This window comes from Mauremys mutica, chromosome 9 (genome assembly GCF_020497125.1).
Source record: "Mauremys mutica isolate MM-2020 ecotype Southern chromosome 9, ASM2049712v1, whole genome shotgun sequence".
In the NCBI taxonomy this organism is placed as follows: domain Eukaryota; kingdom Metazoa; phylum Chordata; order Testudines; family Geoemydidae; genus Mauremys; species Mauremys mutica.
The window spans coordinates 72,273,789-72,293,859 of record NC_059080.1 but is presented as its reverse complement, the minus strand read 5'-3'; the positions used below and the strand labels follow the sequence as shown (position 1 = coordinate 72,293,859).

The following is a 20,071-nucleotide window of genomic DNA, read 5'->3' as shown; positions in this document are numbered from 1 at the left end:
CATAGAAATGTTGCCAGGTGTCCAAAGAACACATTTTAATAATTCCTTTTATTAATTATACTGAATTGTGTTGCTAGGCCATTAAAGCTTTCCTTCAATATTAAAACACAAAAGGCTTTGTTGTGGCAGTTAAAAGTAGGTGGGCGGCTGAAAAGAGGAATTTATTGGTGTCTTGTCTGTGAAACAACACAAACTTTTGCTGTGCTTCTCTACTTGCTATGTACTTGAAAACAAAGACTGGAGTGTTGTCCTAACTGTCTGTATTATGTGTATATAGGTTTAAGAAAATCTACGAAGAAGCGCAGTGAATCACCACCTGCAGAGCTCCCCAGTTTGCGGCGGAGCACACGGCAAAAGACCACGGGCTCCTGTGCTAGCACCAGGTAAATCTTACGTTCAGGATTATGAGCTATGAATGACTATTACTGCAATAGAAGCTTGCACCTTCTGCTGATGGAAAAGGGCTTCAAATTGCTATTGTAAAAAGTGGCTGTGATTCAAATACTCACTGGGTCACAGATTTATACCAATATAGAAGTATATGTGGAGTTTGACATCCTTCTACATGATGCTACTGACCTCCAATTACTGAGCAGGGAAGGACTACAATATAGTAGGCTAGCTCAGCAAATTGGTGATAAATGTACCATTGTGTCCTCTGAATCAGAGATGGGGGAAGGCTATTTAAGTGGGACACCCTTCAAGTCTCTTCCTTACTTTTTAAAGATATCATTGGTATGCAGCTGTTTCTGGCGGACACTTTGCTTTGAGGAAGAATAAAGCTTGCAAGCTCTAAGTCACTGTTTTTGTTTTTTAGAAGGTGTTGGTTTTTTTAAATCAGAAAGGCAGGTGATCATAAAAACTTGCTAGCCAAGCCAGGGTAATAGTAAACTACAATTTTATTATAGCTTATTTATTTTTATATATACTTTACGTTGTAGTTATGTTCCTGAAAAATGCGACTTTAAGCGAAACGATGTTAAGCAAATCCAATTTCCCCATAAGAATTAATGTAAATGAGGGGGGTGAGGGGGAGGGTGGTTAGGTTACAGGAAATTTTTTTTTCATCACACAAACTATATATTATATAGATATACACACAGTATACGTTTTAAACAAACAATTTAATACTGTTTACAGCTATGATGATTGTGAAGCTTGGTTGAGGTGGTGAAGTTAGAAGATGGGATATTTCCCAGGGAATGCCTTTCTGCTAAATCAGTGGTTCTCAAACTTTTTGTACTGGTGACCCCTTTCACACAGCAAGCATCTGAATGCGACCCCCCCCCCCCCCCAAATAAATAAAAAATAGTTTTTTATATGTTTAATACCATTATAAATGCTGGAGGCTGACAGCTTGCAACCCCCCCACCCCCCCCATGTAATAACCTCGTGACTTCCTGAGGGGTCCCGACCACCAGTTTGAGAACCCCTGTGCTAAATGATGAACTAGCACTCTTCTGAGCCCTCAAGGGTTAACACGTTAATGTAGCCTCTCATTCTACAAGACAGCAGGAATGAAGGGGAGGGGAGATAGCAAATCAAACAGAGACAGACCCACACCTTGTGTGTGGAGGGGAAGAGAAATGCATACTGCCCCTTTAAGTAAGCTGACCCACTCTTAAATGCATTGTCTTTTTAAGTGGATCAGGAAGTTGAGACAGTAGCTGCTGCCCCAGGCTCTGTCTGTCTCTGTGTCCCCACCCTGCTCTATATGGAGAAGGGGTAAGCAGGGTGTAGGAGCAGGGGGGAAGGGGACACCCTGACATTAGCCCTCCTCCCTTCTCCCCGCACAGCAAGCAGGAGGCTTGGGGAGTAGCTCCAAGGCAGAGGGGCAGGAGCAGCACATGGCAGTGCGGGGAGGGACTGCTGCAATTGCTAGCCTGCTGGGTGGCTGCAGCACAGGGAACTTAGGGGAGCGTGGACCTAATGGGGAGAGCTGATAGAGGGGCTGCCAGTCTACCTTGGTTCCAAGCCCCCACCAGTTATCTGCAACAGGCTGCTCTTCCTGCAAGCAATGGACACAGCATGCGGCTGCCAAACGACATTAGAAGGGAGCATTGCACAGCTTTAAATGAGCATGTTCCCTAATTGATCAGCAACTTAACAATGAAACAACATTAACCGGGACGACTTTAAGTGAGGAGTTACTGTATATTTTTTGGCAACTGCAAATCACAATTTGATTTCCTTTTAGGAGGAAAGGATCCTCTGTTAGTCCAAAAGAAGCTCTTGTTAATTATGCAAAATGCAACATGAGTTAAAATGTCACCATGTTTAACACTGTTCAGTCACTAAATATTCAGTTTAATAGATTTTTTAATATACTGTGCAACTGCAAGCCAACAAAAATCTGATCCAAGGTTCAGGCACTAACATCTGCACAATAAACTTGGGTCTGTAAAGTCTTGGGAGTCTCTCTTGGAAGTATCTCAAATATGTACAAGAAGCCAGGTGGGTTTTTTTGGTTTGTGTTTGTTTTTATTATTGTGCTAGTTTATGGTTTTACTAACAGCCCTGTAGGTGACTGCATATCTATATCACAAACTTTGGTTGGTGCAAGTTACATTGGCATAAAACTGTTGATGTTAGTATATCAGTTGGCTCCTTGCATTATTGCTGTGTACTCACCAAGAGTGCTTGTGTCAATGCACTCTGCAGTGCACCATGGATAGGTATTCCAGCATGCAACTTGCCATCATCCAGCATGCCGTCTTTTGGGAAATTTTGGCAATGCATGTGTCATGTTTTTGGGGTGCAGTTCAGACCAGCGAGGTTGCTACCTCCTCCCCTTTAGCCCTAGGTTCCTTAAATGCTTTGCTGCTCTAGCTCCCTGTCTGGCTACTCCCAGCCAGCATACAAATGAGCACTGAGTGTATGATGCCAGCAGCCTGCTTGTTATGCCATAGCTAGGGCCCTTCCAATTTCATGGTCCATTTTGGTCAATTACTTGATCATAGGAATTAAACATTTTTTTAAATGATTTCAGCTATTTAAATCTGAAATTTAACGCGTTTGCAATTGTAGGGGTCCTGGTCCAAAAGGGTGGGTGGGTGGGTGTGTGTGTGTAGGGAGGGTTGCAAAGTTATTGATGGGAGTGTTGTGATTCTGCTACCCTTACTTCTGCGCTGCTGCTGGTGGCAGTGCTGACTTCAGAGCTGGGCAGCTGGAAAGTGTCGGCTGGTCGGGAGCCCAGCTCTAAAAGCAATGTGCTGCCAGCAGCAGCTCAGAAGTAAGGATGGCCTGGTATATTATTGCTACCCTTACTACTTTGCTGCTGCCTGTAGAGCTGGCCCTCAGTAAGCAGCTGCCACTCTCTGGCTGCCTAGCTCTGAAGGCAGCACAAAAGTAAGGGTGGCAATACTGCAACCCCTCGGCAACTTCCTTTTGGGTCAGGGCCCACAGTTTGAGAAATGCTGGTCTCCCCCATGAAATCCCTATAGTATATGGTAAAAGCACACACAAGATCAGATTTCACAGGAGGAGACCAGATTTCATGGTCTGTGATGCATTTTTCAGGCTGTGAATTTGGTAGGGCCCTAGCCGTAGCCATACTCCAGTATCCTTCAGCCTTGGCTACTACTAGCCAAGTGGCACCCCCCACCCCCCCCATACATACCCCAAGGCCTGAATTTCTGCCCAAACTCTGTCCTGAAATGTCCAGCTCTGTCCTGGTATATTCAGAGGAGTAATAAGGTTCATTGCTCCTTTAAAGAGACAAAAGTACTACTTATTACTTAAACTGGAGTTAACAATCACTTCAACTCACACGCAGCACTAGGTTGGATTAGATTAAAAGTAAAACAAGTTTATTAACAACAAGAGCTTTTAAGTGAGTTCAAGTACAAGGGATAAAGACAAAAGTAGCTACAAGCAAATAAAAGTAAAAGCCACTTTCTAGTAACTAAGACGACAAGCTACTAGAAAGTGGTAGGTTCACGGTAGGTTTCTTACTGTTCTTTCTAGCCAGGGCTGACTTTCTCTGTCAGGACCTTCTACGGAAATACAAGGTGCTGGTTTCCCTTTTCTTCCTAGCGGAAAGATCTTTGCCTAAGCAGGTTTCTCATCTATGTTCAGTTCCCAGAGACTTCAGCCCCCTTGGTTTGAGGGATCCATCTTTCTCTGCTTGTAAGAGCTCTTGCCCCTTGTATTTGTCCAGTGATGGATGCCAAGATGACTTCTTCTCTCTCCTTACATCTTTCCAAACTCACTGTTTAGTCCTCAAGATGACCTCACTCTGTTATTCCCTGTCTGTGGACCCCTGCCCTGCTCATTCTTATGTAAATAGTGTCCATTGTTTGTGTTCATACCTTGCTTGCTTCCACTGGAGAAGACAGATAGCTGCCTTCCCTCCTGTGTGTGGGAGAACCTGTTTCTCCCTTTGTTTGGTCACTGACTTTAAAACATATTGGGTGTTCACAATTCCTCATAGTGTTAATTTTTTTTTTATTTTATATTAATTACCAGTGTCCTTAACTTTCATAAAAGACCTTACTTAAACAGTTTTTTATAATTACGTATCATTTGAGGGTCAGACTCTCTCAACGGGCTATCTCTCCCCCACACACACTTGTTAGGTTGACAGCTTTGTTTATCTTTTCTGCAAGTGTACCTTCTTTGTTTCTGCATGACAGCCAGGCTGGTCAGACAAAACACATACACATTCCTTTGTCCAATGCAGACTGTGTTGCTTGCCAAACACATTTTCAGAACATAATTTTAGTACATATTCATAACTTTGTACACTATGTATACACACATTATGCAAGAATATTAATGGCCAGTGAATTATTAGTTTTCCAATGATATCTTGCATGATCCTTTTTAGATACAGATTATGACAAGTGTGTTAGGTGTAGTGAGTGTCAGGATTGATGACTTGCTGACACAGTAGTGAACATGGTGGAGAAGTGAATCGAGCAAGGGGGTAAGTTCCCATCATGCAACTTTCTTTTCATTGTCATCCATAATCCAATAATTTGTGCCTTTTATTAAAAAAACAAACCACGCAGCACTTCTCTGTCCACCATCTCTGAGAGAAGCATGGAGTCCACACAGCACTGTGCTATTGTCATGAATGTGGCAAACACGGGGCGAACAATCCTCCAGTATTTGCATAGCTGCAGGAAGAACCGCAGCAGCGGAGGACATGGCCATTTTATGGTGAACAGATGGCTGTGAGGCAGACATAGCAAAATCCAGTTAAAGATGGTGGTTGGTGGTGATCACGGAGCAGCTGCAGATGGCGGTGCACTGCTTCTGGGGCCCAGAAGCAACCACTGACTGGTGAGATTGCATCATAATGCATGCTTGGGATGACAAGCAGTGGATGCAAAACTTTTGGATATGAAAGACCACATTCTTGGAGCTGAAGGCCAAGCTTGCACTAGCTTTCCAGTGCAGGGACACCAAAATGAGAGCTGTGCTGACAATGGAGAAGTGAGTAGCAATCTCTTTGTAGAAGCTTGCAATTCCAGATTGTTACCAGTCAGTGAAAAATCATTTTGGAGTTGGAAAATCCATAGTGGGGCTGTTGTCATGCAAGTATCCAGGGACATTTAATAGTCTCCTGCTACACAGAACTGACACTCTTGGTAATGTGCAGGACATAGTGGATGGATCTGCAGCAGTGGGGTTCCCAAACTGCAGAGGGGCGATAGCACCTACATCCACATTTTGTGGCAAGGTGGGCTGGTGCCAGAGTATCTCAACAGAAAGGGCTACTTGTCTATGGTTTATGCAGCATTGGTGGATCACCAGGAACGCTTCACTGACATCCATGTTGGCTGGTCAGGAAGGTGCATGATCCTCGCATCTTTAAGAACATGGGCATAATCTGCAACAAGGGAGATGTAGGTTCAATATTAGGAAAAACTTTCTAACTATAATGGTAGTTAAACTATGAAATAGGCTTCTGAGGGAGACTGTGAAATCCCCATCCTTGGAGGTTTTTTAAAAAAGAAGCTGAACAAACCTGTCAGGTATGGTCTAGGTCTGCTCGGTCCTGCCACAGTGCAAGGGGCTGGACTGGATGACTTCTTGACATCCCTTCTAGCCCTACATTTCTTTGATTCTATGACTGTTTGTTGATAAAGCTGCAAGCAAGGACTTTTTTCCTCACCAGTGGATTACTGTTGCCAGTAGTGATTCTGGGGAACCTAGACTACCCCTTGCTCCCTTGTCTGACAAAACCATGCACTGGCCACCTTGACAACACCAAGGAAAGATTCAGCTACTATCTCAGCAGGTAAAGAAAGACAGTTGAATATGCTTTGGTAGATTGAAGGGATGCTGGTAGTGTTTAATCACAAGATAGGATTTCAGGGAGCAAAATATCCCAGTGGTTATAGTGTGTGTGTGTGTGTGTGTGCGCGCGCGTGTGGTGGCCTGTTGTGTGCTTCATAATATCTGTGAAGCAGATGAAGGGGAAAGCTGCTGCTAAGGTCAAGGGCAGAGGTGGAGTCACTGTCTGCTCATTTAGAACGAAATGCAAGCACCATTGGAGTTCCATGTGGAGCTATGTGGCTGAGGGAGGCCTTGAAAGAGCACTTTAACAGTCAGCCACAGAAAACAATCCACCACACCATGTTACTATCTGGCCCTGAAGTTTTGGGGGCTCTTTGGGATTGTGAAGTGCTTGTACACTTGTAGATGAAGCACTGCCTGTTAATGCACCTGTTAATTTTGCAATGCTTGCTAAACACCTGTAATTACATGTTTGTGACTGATCTTATAAGTTCTGTCACCTTATACAATAACAAGTAATGGGCGCTTTCAGTAGCACTAGGCACTCTGCTGCGTATGTTGTGAAATAATAAAGATTAATTATTTACCAGAAATAGATTCTTATTTCAGACCAAAACCAGAGCAAAAATGTGGAATTAAACACCTACAATAAACTTTTGGAAACAAATCAATGGAACAGAATTTAAAAAGGGAAAGAACATGCATGTTCATTTTGGGTACACGTACTGACCTGAGAGCTCCACGGTTGCTATATAAGTGAAGCTGTGGTTCTCCTTACTGTTCTGTGACATGGAGTGGTGGGAGTAAGGATGCAGTCCCTGATGTCATGTGGATTGTTTGGGGGGGGGTATAGGTAGGTACTAAAATGGATTTCTCTATTGACTGCAAAGGGAGGTGAGCCTGAGATTGTTGAATTTGTAGGTCAGTGAGAAGTCTGCACATTTGTTTGCTGATGGGGAAGCCCCACTATGTCCTGATGGATCTCACTCTTGACTCCTGGGCCTTTTTGCTGTACACTCTTTCCCTCTCCAGGTGGGAGGGATAGCTCAGTGGTTTGAGCATTGGCCTGCTAAACCCAGGGTTGTGAGTTCAATCCTTGAGGGGGCCACCTAGGAATCTGGAGCAAAAATCAGTACTTGGTCCTGCTAGTGAAGGCAGGGGGCTGGACTCGATCACCTTTCAAGGTCCCTTCCAGTTCTAGGAGATAGATAGGATACTGTCTACAATAGTCATCCTTCATGCCCTCTGTTTGCAGTCTAATGCAGTGCCAACTTTTCAGAATCTCACTGAATATATCCTCACATGTTCTCCTTCCTTCTCCTTATGGTCAGGCATTCTGCAGTTGTGGAGTGGGGACTCCTCAAGGCCACAGCAGCAGCAGCCATAGATAAAAACCCAAAGATGTATGTATAGTCACAACAGGATGTAAGTGTTAAGTTTCAGAACTCCCTTCCCTTGGTCCCGTAATGTTTTTAAACAAGACATGCTTGTTGACACTTGAGCCTTGGAGTGCCTGTGCACGCCACCACTCTCCACCCCCAGCCATGGAGAGGATGGCCCAGAAAGGGTGTTGGGGTCGGGGAGGGAGGAATGAGGAGAGTTGCTTGATTGCATGAAAAAATAAAGGCCCCGGTTTCCATAGGTATGAGTGCAGGGCAACAGCACTGAGCGCTGGCACTATTTTCCATGGGCATTGCTGATTTTAGCTGATCTCTCACTCTTTGTGGGTAAGACAGGCAGAGAGCAAAGCTTGTGCTGCTGGCCTGTTTGGCTGCAGTGGAGTCTGCCAAAGTCATCACCAACTGGTGTGGGAAAGTGTCCTACCACAGAAGAAGAAATAAAACAGCTATCCCTAAAAACCTGTGGGAAAAGATTGCAGAATTCCTCCCATGAAAATTTCATTAAAATCTCTCAGGAGGATTCAAGGGACATCCTTTTTTATGTAAACTGCTCTCCATGACCATCCTGACTAACTGTACAGGGGAATGAAAAGCAGATAGTTATCTCTGGTTGTGATATCATTGTCTCTTCTAGTATGAGTACATTTTGGTCAGGTGCCATCTGTACATTTAAGTATGGTAGTGGGAACATACTTACCAAAGACTCACCCATATTTAGCTGCTGGAACTGACTAGATAGCACTGGAGCTTCACACAGATCCTGGCTTGTGGCATAGCTGGACCTCCCTGTTGCATGTCCCCTGTTGCTATCATCCTCACTGTGGCAGGGGTCTGTGTTTGGGGCTCCTCAAAGGTACCCAGGGTGTTCTGTGGGGTACTAGAGGGATCTCCATCAGTATGGTATGCAGCTCGCTGGGAAAGTGGCAGGTCTTCAGCTTGGCACCAGATTGACTGTTAGCCTTTTTCTGGCCTTCTGGATGCCTCCGGAAGGCACTTTACTTTAGCACAGTACTGCTGCTGATTCCTGTCTTACTCCTTTCCCTGCATCCTCTGTGCCATCTGCTCGTAGATGTCCACGTTTCTACAGCTGGTCCATAGTTATTCTTGCATAGCCTATTCTCCCCACAGGACCAAGAGAACCAAAGCTTCTGTCCAAGCAGGAGTACGTCTGGAGCATGTAGGCGGCATGGTTGTTTTGGGCAGTTGCATGCAAGGGAGAGCTGCCAGATATGCTCACCAAGCTGGGCAGTTAGGAAAAGGCATTTCAAAAATACATGAGGTTTTTAAAGGTGTGGGGTGGCTTCTGGTCTCCATGACTCCTTGGCAGTTGAGGTCACAATTGTGACTAGAGCATCAGTGTCCACCATTGTGGGACAGCTGCTGGAGGACTGTTAGGTTTTGTGGTATCTATGCTTGCTCTGCATTGACCATAGTAGATTGACCATGGCTCAACACTGTTCGGGGAGGTGGTGTTACTGCATTGCCATAAGGGGCACTTATATTAGCAGCAGAGAAATGAGTATAGTCACATGCGCCACTAGGTCAATGCTAGGTGACCTAAATAGATCTAATTGTATAGTGTAGACCAGTCAGTGAACATCAGATTTGTGCAAGATAAGAAATCAGGTACTCAGACATAATAGACTTGAAACCTGGGATAGCTGCTGGTATCACATGGTGAATAAAAACAGCTTTAAGATTTTTGGAATGTTGGGGTAAAAATCCAAACTGGTTAGCTTTAATTTAGAGGGTGCAGCAATAAAGGCTGCTTGTTTGTCACGCAATCCAAACTTAGATAAAACTTAGATAAAATACTTTCTGGTATTGTGGACTGCATCAACTGCAATTTTGAGCTAGCTGTTTTTGATCGCCGGTTATCCAGAAGTAAAATTTTACTGTGTTTAAAGAGATTCAAACTTTAAAAGTCCCATTAAGATGGTGACAGCTGCGAGCTGTTGATCACTTTGAGGCAAGTTAGTTATTTTAAAGGTATCCACCGTGTAAGCCAGAGTATTTGAAGTACATAAGTCTCATTTAGCTGTAACCAGAAAGTTATGCTGGAACATGCAGAAACGAGTAAGTCTTGGTCCTTATGTCAAACTTATCATTGGGGATGGAAAACGTGAAGGGGAGAGGGAAGCATTTTAAGTCTGTAGGCAAAGCTGTAGAATAATCAGATCTATATACTTGAAGCTGCCATTGTACATACAAATGCCAGATTAGCTTCTGTAGCTTGGCCAATGGTCTCATGATATCAATATTTGACTCCCCACAGTGGCCCATTGTGGCAGGATACTCGTAGTCCATCTGTTAGTCAATTTCACACAGGTATTGAGGAGGACAGGCTGCCTTTTGTCAAAGATTGCAGCTAAAATTACACTTAAACACCATCAAATCTGCAACAAATGACCATACGTATTTTAACAAAGCTTTTAACCACCAGGCCACTTGCTTTACCATGAGTTGCTTTTAGTCAGAGACTTATTCTCATTCTCCTGCAACACTGTAGTGGGCTTGGCAAAATCCACCCCGATTTCACACAGATAACAAGTGAATTATGCAAATATAGATGCTGTTTAGCCTGTATCCTCAACATTACATTAAAACCTGCCATTCCAGATATGTCTGCAACTATTGCTAATCTGAAGTTCTATATCTGGAATTTAAGCCTCCAAGCAAGTAACTAGGGAAATGTCAAAAGTTTTATAATAATTGGAGATATGCCAACCTCCTAGAACTGGAAGGGACCTTGAAAGGTTGAGTCCAGCCCCCTGCCTTCACTAGCAGGACCAATTTTTGCCCCAGATCCCTAAGTGGCCCCCTCAAGGATTGAACTCACAACCCTGGGTTTAGCAGGCCAATGCTCAAACCACTGAGCTATCCCTCCCCCCGAGTTTTCATATCTGTGGTGAAATTTCAAAAGTGTAGCTACAAAAACAATGTCTAATCTACATTTTAAAGTGCTTTAGGTGGAAAGAAAAGAACAAAGTTTTTGTTAAATTGGATTTGATAACTTTATTGATCGGCAGCCATTTTTCTAACACTTCAGGAAAAACTCTGAAGTGTGATACTATTCAGAAAAATTATGAATTTGGCATCATCTTGTTCAATGTTTTTCTGAATTCAGACAAACACCTTGACCCCATTACAACTACCAGTGCAACAAACTACTCTTGCCTCTTGAAAGTATGAATTTCTGACTCAGACCCTTTCCCATTTTAAAAAAGAACTTGAAACAATCAGCAAAGCCAGTTGAACTTTGTTTTTAAGAAAAAAACGAAAATGGTGGCATAATCCAATACATAAGGATGCTGTCATGGATGCTGTGGAACAGCTTTGAATCAAACCCAGGCAGGGCCCTCTTCAGTATGACAACCCCTCAGCACACTTGTACTAGGCTAAGCCGCATTGGCTTCAGTGCCTCCTGGGACCAAACTCTGAGCTGTCAGCATCCTTGTTCCATACCATGAGCTCCCTGCAGTGAGACCACCTGAATAGGACACCTTATACTTCTCCCCCCCCACAAAGGGGGACTCCCAAATTCCTCAGTCAGTAGTGACTCTCAGCCCACGTTGTAAAACGAAAGGGTGTATTGTCTGAACACAGTGTAGAAAAAATCGTTGTTGGCACAGAAACCAGAAAATTATAGCTAAGTCTATCTTGGTCAGACCCAGAGCCCTGGTTCCCCCCCAGAGAGTCCCGAAACTGGAGAGAGCTGCCTGCTTCCAGCAATCCACCCTGTATCATACCCACTTGCTCCTCCTCTGTCCTTTGTCTTTCCCTAGCAAAGCAGGTCACCTGGCTTCCACCTCAACTTTTTATTCTCCAACTTGTTGCAGCTGGCTGGCTTCTTGCAGAGGGTGGGCCCCCTGGTCATCAGTTACTAAGTCAGAGGTGGGCAAACTATGGCCCGGGGGCCACATCCGGCCCTCCAGATGTCTTAATCCATCCTTCAAGCTCCTGCTGGGAAGTGAGGTCTGAGGCTTGCCCTGCTCTGGTGCTCCAGCTGGGGAGTGGGATTGGGCTCTTGCCCCACTCAGCACAGCTCCTGGAAGCAGTGGCATGTCCCCCCTCCAGCTCCTACATGTAAGGGCAGCCAGGGGGCTCTGCATGCTGCCCCCACCCCAAGTGCTGCGCCCACAGCTCCCATTGGTGGGAACCACAGCCAATGGGAGCTGCAGGGGCAGTGCCTGCAGACAGGGCAGCAGGCAGATCCGCCTGGCTGTGCCTCTGCATAGGAGCCAGAGGTGGGACATGCTGCTGTTTTTGGAAGCTGCGTGAGGAAAGCACTGCCCAGAGCCTGCCCCTCTGGCCCCCTTCTATGCCCCAACCCCCTCCCCCAGCCCTGATCCCCCTCCTGGCCTCCAAACTCCTTGGTCCCAGCCCAGAGCATTCCCAACCCCTCATCCCCAGCCCCACCCGAGAGCCAGCACCCCCAGCTGGAGCCCTCACGCACCCCAACCCCTAATTTTTTGAGCATTCATGGCCCACCATACAATTTCCATACCCAGATGTGGCCCTCAAGCCAAAAAGTTTGCCCACCCCTGTGCTAAGTTATGAAGTGTCTGGCCACTGTCTGGGCCCAGGCAGCCAGGTGACATTCACACCTGGTCCTCTGAGTCTCTACAAATATTAAACCACCTTTCCATCTACCTAGGTAAACATGCAGCACACAGTACTCATGCAAAAATATTAGGAAAATTCCCACTTAGTCACAGATGTGCACTCAATTGTCTGAACTTAAATACTAGTGGTGGTCAGTTATTCAGCATCAGTTTCAAAATATGATCAAGATTCAAGTATTCACTTGTTCTGTCTATAGCATTTTTCATTATGTATGTGTAAATGTGGATACCAAGAATGTAAAATGGATGTAATTGCATTCAGCCCCACTTTGGGGGGAAAAAGCTGAAGAATGTTCCGAGGAATAGCTATGAATTTCAGCGTTCTTTTATAATACTCCATACTGGTTCTTGTTCTTGTTTTTGAGTGGTCTTTTGTTAGGTAAGAAACTTGTCCATTTAATTGGTAATACCTGGAACTTTACACATTATACTTGCCTTTCTAGTCGGCGAGGCTCTGGCCTGGGCAAAAGAGGAGCAGCTGAAGCTCGCCGACAGGAAAAAATGGCTGATCCTGATAACAACCAGGATGGAGTTAATTCTTCAGCTGCACGTACAGATGAGGCTCCCCAAGGAGCAGCAGGTAAGAAGAAACACAAACTTTACAACACATGTTGTCTAGTGCTCTGTAAAACATTGATGTAAATCTTAGAGTATTGGGCTTCATTCATTTATTTTCAAATAAATGAGGGAAAAGGCATAAATGAATTCTTAATGTCGCTTCTGGATGCTGACTGAGCAAGGGATTACTACTCTGTTGAAACTCAGGTGTTTAGTTATAGTTGTGTTCAGAGGCCTTTTGCTTATGTGACATAACTTCGAACTCTTCTCCAAACTACTGTACTAGTAATGTTACTGTTTGTTATCCACCATATAGAAACAAACATAAGTTAGTGTTCTAGTTGACAAGCTATTATCAGAATCTGTATCTAACCAGCCAATAGTACGTAAGTCTGTCCTTTTTATAGTAAAGATCTTTTGGTTACCTTGTGATGCACAGTTGTGAAAGCATTTTTGTACCTTTTTGATATTACCCTATGTATTCTAGCTTTATAATACATATAGAAAAATGTATTTTTCCTAATAGTCTTGGCCAGTATCTAAATTATTGGCCTTTCTACACTGATTATGCTGCATTAGGAAAAACTGTTCACGAAGTTAGTGATATCCTCACACTGAAGAGTACCTTATTCCCCAAACAGTCTCTGAAATAATTGCAGAATAACTTACTGTTCAGTATAAGCAATCCAGCCCTAATTCAGCACATCAGTTTATTTCAATTAGCCAACAATTATGTTGGCTTTTAGAAAAAAGCTTTAAAATGTTCAGGCTTGAAAATAAGGCATTGATTTGCTTCAGTGCAGTGTAACAAGTTGGATTACTTAAACTGAATTCACAGACTTTATCAAAAGTTATGCATGTATATCTGAAAGTTAAAATACCTGTTTCAGAAATACAATTAAGTTTTCTGTGCAAGTTATGATGGAGAAACCCTAGAACTTGTATAGGTGTTGTCACTATTAATTTTTTGTAAGAATATCGCTTAAATGAATCAAAGTTAAATACAGAGTATCTTAGAAGCCTAGTCCAATTGCTACTGAAGTCAGTAGGGGTTTAGTTATTGATTTAAATAGAAGTAGCATTGTGTCCAATACTCTTCTGAAATAAATCTTAGGTCAGTGTTACTCAAATATTTTCTTTCTTTAGCATCTAGTTCTGTGGCGGGGGCTGTAGGCATGACAACTTCTGGAGAAAGTGAGTCAGATGATTCTGAGATGGGAAGACTACAAGGTAAAAAGCTTTTTACTAGGCTAATATGGTGGGTTGATACTGTATATATGTACATGGTGTTAGAAAAACATTCTGATATTTTTCTCGGTTGATACCCATTCAAAAAACCTACTAACGATTTCATCTCCTTCCTCCCCTCCCCCGCCGCTGGTGAACATACTGCTTTGCCTACTATAATTACGCATAATGTAGTGGGAAAAATTGTGTTACAGTACACACTCAAGAATTTGGCAGTACTAGAGCAGGTTGAACTTTGAGTGTCTTAACTCATGTAGTACTACATGAGTTCTTTTTGCACTGGTTACTGATTTCCCAACCCATTAAACATACTCCGCTTGTCTAAATACTTTTTAGATGAAACAGAACACTTAATATGGAAAACAGTTCATAAGCTTGTTTATTCCTCAAATCTGAAAAGATGCCAATAATAGCTTTAGTTTATAAAACACTAGTGCAAGTTTAGTTAGGCCTACCACTCTTTCATGTATCTGCTCTTAGATAATGATGGAGTAATTTGCTTCAACACCCACATGTATTCCCAGGTTTTGACCAAATAAAATCCAGTTGTGCTAACAATTATGCTTGCTTGATGCGTGGGCTGCACAGAAATGCATGTAATTTCAGAAACTGATAACTTGGACAAAATTCTGCATTTAACTTGCCTATCTTCTATAAACACTTCAACAGTCTTCTACTATATTGGTGCAAGGAATTGTGGTGATCACTTCCTCTGCAAAAATAGATTTGGGGCAAAAATGTGGTGGTTTTATTCTTAAATGCTGGAAGAGTAGGGGAAAAGAGCAATTGTTTGCTTGCTAACAGTTCCTCCAGCATTAGGCAAATTGAGTCAAATGATATTGATAATAGCTAACCACCTATTTAACAGATGTTCTGCTGCTTCCAAAAGTTTAGACTCTAGCAAGCAAGCTCCCCTAACAGTTCACAACTCCATTTGCCATGCTTTTCTCTCCAGTCAATAACATCTATTCCACTTCTCCTGTACAACTCTCTTGTTCTACCCAATTCCCTTGTTTTTGCCATTCCGCTTTAACTTTTTTTACAATAGTTTTAGTTCAGACTGAAACTAGAACCTATTATTTCTAGTATCAAATATATAAATGTTTACATTCATGTAAATACTTCAGAGAAACTGACACAACTCCAAAATTCCTCCTGGCTCTTTAAAAAACAAAACAAAAAGACTGTATTTTCACAGCCTTGATTCACATTTGACTTAAAGCCACACTTGAGTAAAGGGTAACCTTTGGAGGACAAGTAGTTCACTTGCCTTTATTGGTGTTAGGAGAAATCCATTTAGTGTCATCTTCTCTTTTTTTCTGTGTTAAATCTTCAAAACTCTAACTTTATAAGTTCATGAGACTGAGTTACATGGAAACTTTTTATGAAATGTTTAATATCCTGTGTTTGCTTTTAGCTCTGTTGGAGGCTAGGGGTCTTCCTCCTCACCTATTTGGCCCTCTTGGTCCTCGGATGTCACAGCTTTTCCACAGGACAATTGGAAGTGGAGCTAGTAAGTGTACTATATCTTGTCTAACTTAATTCTGTCAGCAGCTTTCAGACTAGATTTACTAGTAGCCAAGTTTAACCAATGTTGTCTATGTAAGGATTTAAATACCACTAATTTTTACGATTAAATCTAGTGAATAACGTTAAATAGTGTAAGGAACCCAGCACACTAAAACTTAAGTTTCTTTCCTCCCTTCCTCCATAGTTGTGGAACATTGGCTACAAGCATTTAACTTTTTTTTTCTTTTTTCTTTTTTTAAGAAGTGAAGTTTGGCTTAACTTCCTTTTTTTAAAGTACCATCTTGTTTTTCAGGATTTAGTTTGGTTTATATATATTTCTTTAACAAGAAGAAACTATTAATTGAATTGAGACAAGGATTATTTTGATTTTTGATTTTTGAAAAGCCATACTCAAGACTCAGTTTTGAAAACTGTTTTGGTCATGGCATCCCTAATGCACAATGGTCAGATGAGCTTGAAATCATTTTAGAGGGATAATTGTTTGTTTGAGCACCTCTTTGAAACACAGGTCAGTGCTGTCAGCAGGGACTACTAAGGACCAAATGCTACCCTCTTCTTACCTCCACTTCAGCATACCTACAATGCAGCAGGCTGGGATGCTTACCTAGCAGTCAAAAGAACTAGGAGGAGGCCCAGTTACCAGGCCTGCCAGCACATCACACCAACAAGGGGATGTCGTCTGCCATCTAGTTCTTATGCCGTAGTGTATGTTCGCTATCCCAGTAGTATGTGCTGCTTACTTCCTAAAGAAGAAATGATATTTACCACCCACCGCTGTAGCTATCCTGTCTTATGCTAGGTAGATTGTTTTGGTAATTTTAGCACAGTTGCTCCCATATGCTCATTTCAGCTGCCTGGCAAGGGAAGCTAAGAGCCAAATTTGACCCTTTTAAAAAAATTAAAAAAAAAAAAAAAATCAGTGAAATCACAGAACACCCAGAAAGCAAACTTTCTGCTTGGTAAGATAAGTGATCAGAGCTTTTAATTACCCTAAATATTTACAAGTTATAACAGATCTTTACTTTCCTAGGTTCTAAAGCCCAACAGCTTCTTCAGGGGCTCCAAGCCACTGATGAAAGTCAGCAACTACAGGCGGTAATTGAGATGTGTCAGTTGTTGGTTATGGGGAATGAAGAAACATTAGGTGGATTTCCAGTCAAGAGTGTTGTACCAGCTTTGGTAAGGATCACATTTGTTTATATATTTCTATGTGAAACATAGTAAAGTAGAAGTACTCTTGAAACTTCTAAATTTAAGAGGTATTTGGTAGCCTCTGGCTCATCTGGACTTAGAAATAGCATTAAAGGCTTATGATATCAACAAAATATTTTCACTTTCAACAATTTCCTCTAATCAGATGGTAGTTTAGTTAACAAACTACTAAACCCCTCTCTTCAATTTTAGGTCCCATGGCTTCCACACTTCAATGCTAAATAGTAAAAGGAAAAAAAAGGGTATAGGTTAATCCTGTACTCCTACAGATTTCTTTGGTAGCTGTGAGGCTCCTAATTGGAGTGTGAGCTGGCTGGAGAGAGAGAGGGCATTGTGCCCTTAAAGCAGGGTTGGATGAGGGGCAATGACTTTATGTAGCCAGTGTGGTGAGTACCCTTTCTAGACTGGCTCATAGGAATATTTGATGCATAGAAACTTCGTAACATTCCGTTTATGGGTTGCACTGCAGAGGACTAGGAAGATACCTTGAATATAGAGGGTAAGCACACCCCACCCCCAATACCCAATCATAAATACATACACTTTGACAGGCCACTATAGCAGTCTTCCTGGGTTCTAACATGTAGCCAGGTACACACAGACATGTCTATGTAAATGGATAGCTTTCCAGCTACATATTAGTGCCCAGGAAGACTGCTGTGGTGCTCTATCAAGGTATGTGTATGTATATGGGGTTTGCTTACCCTTTTTCATCCAGAGTGTGGCTGTGCCTCCCTCCCCACACAACACGTGACTCAAAAGCAAAATGTCTCCTTTTGGGGTTTACAATTCTAATGCTTGTTGTACACACTTTGACTTCTATAGATTCCTCACTAGTCTGCTAATACGTCTTCCTCCCATATATGAGTGGTAACAGTCCTTCCATCCTTCAGTTGCAGGGGTTCTCTACAGCCCTTTGACTAGGATCTGTGAACAGTCCTTCCAGAAGTCCTTGATAGTTGCGTGCAATCTTGGGCTTTCTTACATAGGCCCACTCAAGTATCTCTTGCTCTCCTGGAAGAGCCTAGTGGCCACAATTGTTGTCCTTCAGGACTCCCAGTAGTACACTCCATGCTGTCCTCCAAATCTACAGTAGCAATGCCTATAAGCTATAAAAGCCAAGCCCTCAGTGTATCAGCAGGTGATCCTTGTGGACTTCAAGTCCCATATTCCCTGGCATTAAATGGACTGTGTACCTATAACAGGTGTTAAGCTGCACTATGCTCTGTTATAGCATGACTGCCATCTGTTATGATAGCATGTGGGAATTCCAGTAAAACTGGGTCTTATTGCACTAGGCATTGTATAGACAAACAAAGGCTATCCTTGCCCTAGAGAACTTAGTCTGAGTATCAAGACAGGCTGCAACAAATGGACACATGAGTAGAAGTTGGATTGAGATGGATACGGTACCAATAAAATTACTTTAGACTGAAAGTAGAAGTCACAGCTGCTTGTTCTCTTAACCAGAGCCAGAGAGGAGTGACTTCTCATACTGCTCACAAGAGGCAGAGTTCACAGAACTTTAAAAGTGGATAAGTTGGCAGCTTTATGAATTTTGATGGCATCTTTCCTGTGCATGTGGGTGACCTGGGCGAAAACAGAAGTGCTTGAAGAAGAATTTTCTGTTGTAAACTTCTGTTTCAGGTGTTTATCAGAAACTTAGTCACTCCTGAAATTATCTATTTTTAAAGACACGGTCCAGAAGCAACGTGTGTACAGAAATCTGAATCATGAAGATAAAAGGGCTGTGCATGCATGTGTGTGCATGCACAGAACAAAAAGTGGTATTTTTAAAAACCATGAACATTCTTTATATTGACTACATTGCATGGTCAGTTGGCTTTGTACATTTGGGTGGCGGGGGTGGGACGGGACAGGACATCTAGAGCCAATAACCTGTAATGTGCAATAGCAATCAAAAGCAGCTTCATCCATATGAGCAGAAATATGTTTACTGTGTATTTTAAAGTTCTGTAGCATTCTCTGCTGTAGAAAATGTATTTCTCCATTTAAATTGGTTTTTGGACTCCTGTAACAGTTTTCATTAAATGCTATAGTAGCTGTTGTGACCGCTTCAAAAAATCCAGTGTCTCGAGTCAAACTTAACTAAAATGATAACTGGTTTTCAAAAACTTGTAGAATGTAAGAAAAACAATATTCTTTTGGTAACTTGTACCAAATTAGTAAATGAGTAATCAGTTCTGATTTTTTTTCTTTATAGATAACATTGCTGCAGATGGAGCACAACTTTGATATTGTGAGTGACATGAGATATGAACTATTTTTTTTTCCTGCTAACTTAAGTTTTTTCCATCGTCTAATTTTTTTCTTTTTTTAATAGATGAACCATGCTTGTCGAGCCTTAACCTACATGATGGAAGCACTTCCCAGATCATCTGCTGTAGTGGTAGATGCAATTCCTGTCTTTTTGGAAAAGGTAGCAATAGTCATGTCCCTAAATAATTAAAATTAGTACACAAAACTTAAGGACAAGTGCTTACCTCTGGGTAATCCCCATAACTCTCCATCCACCCAAAAAAGTGCATTCTTCTTCTTACTATAACATCATCATTAATCTAAAATGCATCAGAAGAAAGAAACTAGTCTTAAATGTTATAAATCAGTGCCTGGTTTACGGGAAACTCAAAATTTACATTTCCAACTGACACTGCAAGGAAATCTCAATTATATTATTTTTGTATTTGAATTCTGATTAACTCAGTTCACCATCACCTCCTTTTATGCTTAGACATGAGCAAGCAGGTGTACAGTAAGATATCTTCTAGAGGGCGCCTTGATTTACAAGTCTGTCTTGTAGATTTGCTGACTGAATGGAAAAGGGTGGTGGCTCAATCTTGGTTTTGGGGATTCGGAAAGACTTTTAGTTTTGGGCTACATTCCAGCCTGCTGGTGGCTTTTGTTTTATGGGTGTGGCTAGAAGTTTGGATGGCTTCATTTCAAACACATGCAAGCAACTTGCTGGTAATTGGTCACCTACTGTGCTTCTAGCAAAAGGCATGCAGAGAGGGAAATTAAGTTGTACTTGAGAAGCCTACAGTAAATTACTCCTGGGAAATTCTGCAGGACTGCTTGCCCACAGAACCCCCCTCCACAGAATGCCCGTTGCTGCGAAGGGAAGCTGTGTGGGGTGAGAGAGGGAGAATAGGACTATATAGGTGCAATTCTGGAGGGGATAGCCCCCCAAACAGAGGCAAGGCATGGGGGGGCACATGGGGTTACTTGCCACTG

General features: G+C 42.4%; 1 protein-coding gene across 6 annotated transcripts in view; it reads left to right on the top strand.

The window, feature by feature from the left end:
- TRIP12 (thyroid hormone receptor interactor 12) overlaps positions 1 to 20,071 on the top strand; it is a 165,618-nt gene that overhangs the window by 77,880 nt on the left and 67,667 nt on the right. For 5 of the 6 annotated variants that reach the window (XM_045031305.1, XM_045031304.1, XM_045031303.1 and 2 more), the window contains 7 exons: positions 278 to 383; positions 12,715 to 12,851; positions 13,976 to 14,059; positions 15,495 to 15,590; positions 16,638 to 16,786; positions 19,044 to 19,079; positions 19,164 to 19,259. In XM_045031305.1, coding sequence (XP_044887240.1) covers positions 278 to 383; positions 12,715 to 12,851; positions 13,976 to 14,059; positions 15,495 to 15,590; positions 16,638 to 16,786; positions 19,044 to 19,079; positions 19,164 to 19,259 — 704 coding nt within the window. Of the gene's footprint in view, positions 1 to 277; positions 384 to 5,416; positions 5,440 to 12,714; positions 12,852 to 13,975; positions 14,060 to 15,494; positions 15,591 to 16,637; positions 16,787 to 19,043; positions 19,080 to 19,163; positions 19,260 to 20,071 lie in introns of those variants that run through there. The other variant, XM_045031307.1, reaches the window with a different exon arrangement.